At 36.0% G+C, this 6,595-nt stretch overlaps 1 protein-coding gene across 1 annotated transcript; it reads right to left on the reverse strand.

Annotated features, from left to right (window-relative positions):
• Positions 1–3,884: 3,884 nt before the first annotated feature.
• Positions 3,885–5,131, reverse strand: LOC112453718 (THAP domain-containing protein 1-like). Its single transcript, XM_025014624.1, has 2 exons — positions 4,961–5,131; positions 3,885–4,744 (listed from the first exon to the last, which is right to left on the reverse strand). Exons 1-2 carry the CDS (start codon positions 5,092–5,094, stop codon positions 4,345–4,347), a joined length of 534 nt encoding a protein of 177 aa, XP_024870392.1. The 5' UTR covers positions 5,095–5,131; the 3' UTR covers positions 3,885–4,344.
• Between the last annotated feature and the right edge of the window lie 1,464 nt (positions 5,132–6,595).

Consider the following 6,595-nt stretch of genomic DNA (forward strand, 5'->3'; position numbering starts at 1 on the left):
GGGCCGGTGTATGTGCGAGCTTCCGGAGGCCGAGGGATTACATCGCGGAAAGTCTATATCGCGGTATTTGTGTGCCTCGCGACTCGCGCCATTCACCTCGAATTAGTCGGCGATTACTCCGCCCTAGCGTTTCTAGACGCTTATTCACGTTTTTGCGCTCGTCGCGGATTGCCGGAGTCGATGCATTCCGACAACGGCACAACGTTCGTTGGCGCGGAGAGAGAGTTATCCCGGGCGTATCGTGCAGCGTTAAACGATCCGAATTTTCAAAATTCGACCGCGTCGGACGGTACAACCTGGCATTTTCTCCCCCCCCCCCCTCCGCTCCGCATTTCGGCGCATTGTGGGAGGCCGGAGTTCGCAGTGTGAAGCATCATATTCGGCGTGTACTGCAAAATCATACGTTAACGTACGAAGAATTCACCACTCTGTTATGTCGAATCGAGGCTTGCCTCAACTCTCGCCCACTCGCGGCTTTGAAAGATACGTTAGACGATTATGATGCTCTCACACCCGGTCATTTCCTTATCGGGTCCGCCTTTGACTATATAACCATGGACTGCCAGTTATCTATCCTCACAATGCTTCGATGTGTAAAAGACATAAAACGCGCCCTCATCGTCTAGGTGGCAGAAAATCGAAACATTAAGTAAGATCCTGATGGTAAAAGATGAGGAAAGAGAGAGACAGAATAAGTCGTTCATCGCTGTTTTATCAACTTTTAGCAGATTGCTAGAATATGTATTTAAAAAATTAATACAAATAAAGACTAAATTAGTTTTATATATGTATATATACATATACAATGTATATATAATACTTACACGCAGGTAGTCCTGTTAATATATTCCCATTAGAAAATTAGAAGTGATTAAATTATAAGAACAAAATAAATACAGAATGTTAAACGATATATTTTATTATCAAATAAACTATATAAGATATATATAAAAATATCAAAAGACACAATATAGTGTATCGCGCCAAGTATATAAAAAATATCATTCTTGTAGACAATAATATATAATCGATACAGATATTTAAACAGTTTTCTCAATATTAGAAGAAGAAAGATCATTAATATGATATAAAATATATGTAAGATATATTTATGCGAGATGATATCAATCAATCTTTCAACCTTATATATATATAATGGCCCAGGCAGTACCTACTTCGCCTATACGGCCATAAACACGTGAGGGATTAGTAATCTTTTGAATTTTTCAAACGTAGTAATCTGTTAAAAACGTATTATTAATTCATGCGAATCTTTAATCCTTAACTTTTCTTTTTTAAAGAAAGTTCACCTCTTAAGCAGTCACGGAGTCACGCGTCATCAGGAGATGATATTACTGTTTAAAAAAAAAATCGGATTATATATATTCTACTTACTGAGAATAGCGATTAGGTTGACAGCTTGAGAAAAAATAAAAATTATAGCAACGGATCTCATGTGTAGTATGTATGAAACTACATAATTTATATATAATATTATAACCAATGGTTATATAGTCAAAGGTAATAATATTGGCAAAGATTATTGCCCGCTGAAAATGACGGCTTTTGTTAAATTACGTCTTATTAAGTTTTTTTGCTCGCTAATGGTAATTACTTTACCTTCGTAAAACAATTTAATTTCGAAATAAAATATTATTATTAGTTTGATTAAAATATATTTATGGTTTTCTAATATATCTAAATCCTTAATATGCTCGTTAAAATTTAAAAATAAATTATCACAATTTAAATTTTGGAAAGTATCGTATACCATTTTAGGAATAATATTCCTCATTTTTAATTTATCTTCTAATTTAAACAAATTAAAAATTTTGTCGCAAACTGTAACTATTTTATATGTGTCAATTCTGGGATATCTTAAAAAGCCGAAGCTCTTTCTGTTAATGAATTCGGAGTTAAATTCATCACATTCATTTAAAAGCTGGAAACATGTACAACATTTCAACTTTTTTAAAATTTTTAACTCAACAAAGCCTGCAATGTATGATACAGCGTGGTGTAAACTGTAAGAAATCTTTTCAAGAGGAATATCATCCACGACTACATTACGATCGTCTTCCACAGTGTCCAAAGCTTCATATGTCGTACATAACTTCTTTGCCGACGATGACACCGTTAAAATACTCGTATTGTCGAGCGCAATACAATTTGCCTGTGCTGATGATTTAACTTCGTTATGGTGTAGTAACCGTTTGTATGCCGATAGAAATTGCATGCAATTGGGATTATTGTTGTAGCCTCCCATAGATCGTATAGACGAGAAAAAAATCTCTAGATGGTCTTGAGATAACTTGTATGACAGTATGTATTTTAAGTAACCAGTCTCTACATACTCATGAAACATTTTTTTTAAATTGTTCATGTTTACTATGAACCCAAGGAACCCAGTTTTTACTTTTGTTGTCGTTATTGAAGGTCCATTTATTTCTAACTTTAAGTTTGAAAAATAGTCTATGGCTTCTTCAAAAAAATCTAAAATTTTTGCGGCGGTACTTACACTCAATGGTTTTTTAAAATAATTCGAAAATTTACTTCTCGAATTTAGACAATCGAATACATTATTACACATTCGGCAAAATTTGGCAGTTGCAGCGCAGCCTAGAAAGTCAGGGTGTTTATCATGTAGCAGTTGCTCTAATGCTATTGCACAACTTTCACTGAGCATTTGAGCAGCTAGTTTAACATTCATTTTATTTTTCCTCCACTGTAAATGTTTGTTGTTAATTTTATTCGCTAAATGAAAACACCCTGCATTCTGCAATTGTACTAACCTCTCAATAAATTTATAATTAATTTCATTATTGTATGCATCATACAATATGCGCTTTGATCCAAATGCATTTCTTATTAATTTTAGCATATGCGCAGCATCTAGAAATATTAAAATATCGTCTCCTTCTGTTGGATGTTTAAAGAAGGCTTTGTTATTAAGGACGTTTGCTTCTAATTGTTTGCACATAGAGATGTTTGCTGGAAGTCCATCAAAGGTAAGTGCAATAATTTTAACTCCAGATTGTGCTACAAATTCTAAAACCTTCTTCGTAATTTCGGCTCGCTCTTCAGCTGTTAACCCAGCCAAAAAAAAGTAGGCCACGGGTATCTTCCACCGCTCATTAATGCAAGTTATGAGGTATACCAATGCTTCTTTAGCTATAGGTAAATCTTCCGGTTCTTCTACAACGATCCCATAATCGACATATCCGATAAATCTTTTTTCGGTACGATTCCACTCGACTTGCTGTCGAATAGCCATCTCATCCATTGTTAAGCAAGCAAATAATTTTTTATCGCCAGCAGCTTCACATTTTCTTTTTAATATTTCCACAGTTTCTTCGGTGAAACCAAGTAATCCTTTAGTACAACCGTACCATGTTCGAATTGTTGACGGAGCCGGTAGTTTATTTCGAAAAACTTGACGAATGTAATTGTAAGCTTTGGGACTATAAAAGTTTACGGTTAAAGCAAATGCTCTTAACTGAGGTGGATACTTCCCTTTAATCTTTCCTTGTTCTATTTGTCTCATTATTGAAGAGTCATCTGCAACGGCCTATTGAATATTATAAAACAAAATAATAAATATCCACAATATGCAGCTGAATATTCATAAACATTTATTGTATAACTTAAAGAATATATGTAACTGTACAATAATTATTTGTATTATTTGTATTATATCATAATTAATGTTACAATTTTATTTTTTTATTAATATTATTTTATGATTAAATTTATGATTACAGTTACTTATGACTAGTGTACAATTACATAAAATATTTATTTTCAATTTTTGTAAGGCATTGACAATTATTTAACACAATTACTCACAAATACTCACAAATAACTTTGTAAATTGAATATGAAAATAATACATTTATAGGCTCTCGATGATAAAACCAATAAAGTAGGATTACAATTTGGGTAATTGCACTCACAATTGCCCAAATTATGGTTATTGGTGCGTAACTTATAAGCTATAACTTAATGTCAATTGCTATAGGGCAGACGTTTCCGATCAGTTTTGTAAATTAAAATGTACAATTAAATGTAATGATACATCTTACACACGTAATCAGATGTTTATTTTCATAATCAAATTTTTCTGGCTTTATAGAAATATTTTGTGCTTCCACTTTTCAATACCCTGGCCGCAGGGGGAATTGATCCGCGCAGTTCCTTGTGTCCAATGCACCTACGAATTGTTCCAAGTTTCCAACACCGTAGACATACACACACACAATTACGCACATACACATATACATTTTCGAGTTTGAAGAGTAGTTGAATCGCATCAATTCCTATACCCCACGAAGATTCTTGGCAGTGTCACGCCCTGCAAGAAAGTGGAGCCATATAAATCCCAAGAAAAGAAAGAAGACTTTTCAATACCTGTACAATGTCTGATGAAGTCGCAGAAAGGAGACCCTTTGTACGAAGTTCACACAATAAGGTCTGTAAGCTGTCAATTCTTTTCTTTTGGCGATATTGTTGTACTTTCAATCGATTAATTATTTTGTCCTTCTTGTTGCATGACCTCTTTAATATTTCCATCGCTTTAATTAACGTCCTCGGTGACATATTTTTCATTTCTGCTGTTTTTATATCACCTGCATAGCACATTCGCTTTTTTGAGGGAGTTTCATAAATTTCCTCTTCACGTTGACTAATACTTTCAAATATTACGGATGGCATATTAGATGGTTCAGTATTCTCCAGATCAGCCGTACTAAGAAAAATAACATTTAAAATGTACAAATAATATATAATGAAATAAGAGACAAAGGGTCACTATTTCACACGTCTGTTAACCTCTAACTGACTTTGCAAAATAGTCAATAGAAATTGGCTATTTTGAAAGTTAACTGTCAGTTAGAGATTAACACGGAAAAAGTGACCCAAAATATTCCAACAAATTTAATCATATACTGACATTAGTACATACTTTTCTTTCGGTGCATTTGGAAATATTGTTGGCACAGAGTTTGATTTCAACCGACATGAAAATCCAGTTTTCTCGATGCAGTTTTCTGTAAAATGTAGGCTACATATGTAACTATATTTCGATATCTTTGCCATACGTTCTTGAGTATGACCGGAATTAACAAGTGCTTCTTCCCACTTCTTTCGAAAATTCGGGTTCTTTGGAAATCTATTCAGTAATACCAATCAAATTAATTCATTAATATATATTTTATGTCATAACATTTAAATTTAAAGAAACATTTTATATGTCTAATACAAGCAATTTTAACACTTACTTTTTCAAATACAAAATACTCTTTTAAAATGTGACACATATTTTAGATTAGACTACGATAAATTATAATAACTTACCCAAAAAATGTTAAAAAAATCTTGCTGTCTTCTTTTACTTCTTTATATTTGGTTCATTTGCAACCGTCAATAAAACAATAAACAACCATTGTTATACGAGAATACGAAACCCGATAACGCAAGTCTAGCTGTCACTGGCTGTCACACGTGAGCTACTGGAGCAGACTGAGAGAGAGCTCACAGTTCATTGAAGTACCGGGAGTCGCCACTTGTGCGATGGGGGCGCGCTTGATGTTCTTTACATCAAAAACAGCCAACTAGCAGTCCATGGTTATATAGTCAAAGGGGTCCGCAATCACGGTGAGTCCCGAGCCGTCGTTGTTAAATCTGAACGAAAATCGGTTGTCACGTTGGCAACGCGTGCGTCACCTGACCGAGCGATTTTGGAAACTGTGGAGAAATGATTATGTAAATACTTTACAGCAACGATTTAAATGGCAAAGAATCAAGCCACTTGTGAAAATCGGCCAACTCGTGCTACTACGAAACGCCACGTTACCGCCCTGTAAATGGGAACTCGGGCGCATCACGGAATGTCACGCCGGCGCCGATGGATTAATCCGAGTCGTAACCGTTAAGACAGCCACGTCCGAGTATAAGCGGCCCATCGTGAAATTGTGCATACTACTTGTCGATTGCGAGACCAGCTCTGATTAATCTGTGAAAATTAAAGTGCATTTGCTCAGCAGGCGATTTCTGTGAATCCATCACGGCGGGCGATCAGCGGAGTGTAAACCGCTGACCCGCATTGTAAATAGTCTAAATAAATTATAAATAGAGTTCATCAGCGATTTAAGCTTGTAAGTTTGCGTTAATTTAGCTAGTAAAAGTTCGGCCCGAATGCAACACCCTTAACGCAGCGTCCGCTTCGGATTCTAACCAAAAGCAACGTTTCAAAACTAAAGTTCCGAGGCGGGCGGTATGTTAAAGATCGAGTGAAAAACGAGAGCATTGAGCAGTGTTTCCGCGAGCGCGGTCCTGGCGCAGCCACGCGCGATCATCGTGATCGAAGCGATCCTCCCAAAACACGGCCCAATGATCCCGCTTTCACGACACGCTCAAGAGAAAGCGCGCACGCGTTTACTTAATGTTCACGAATCATCGAAACCCCCGCTACGAAGCGGGGTCAGGAAGAAGGGCAAACGCGAGCAATCCTCAACAGCACAATCTGTTCAGCCGTACGACAAATCGGTCGCTCTGAGTTATCGTCGTGAAACAATTTTCGCGCCAACGGTTCGGTCTC

Source organism: Temnothorax curvispinosus, unplaced genomic scaffold (genome assembly GCF_003070985.1).
Source record: "Temnothorax curvispinosus isolate PA1 unplaced genomic scaffold, ASM307098v1 QBEX01004638.1, whole genome shotgun sequence".
Lineage (NCBI taxonomy): Eukaryota > Metazoa > Arthropoda > Insecta > Hymenoptera > Formicidae > Temnothorax > Temnothorax curvispinosus.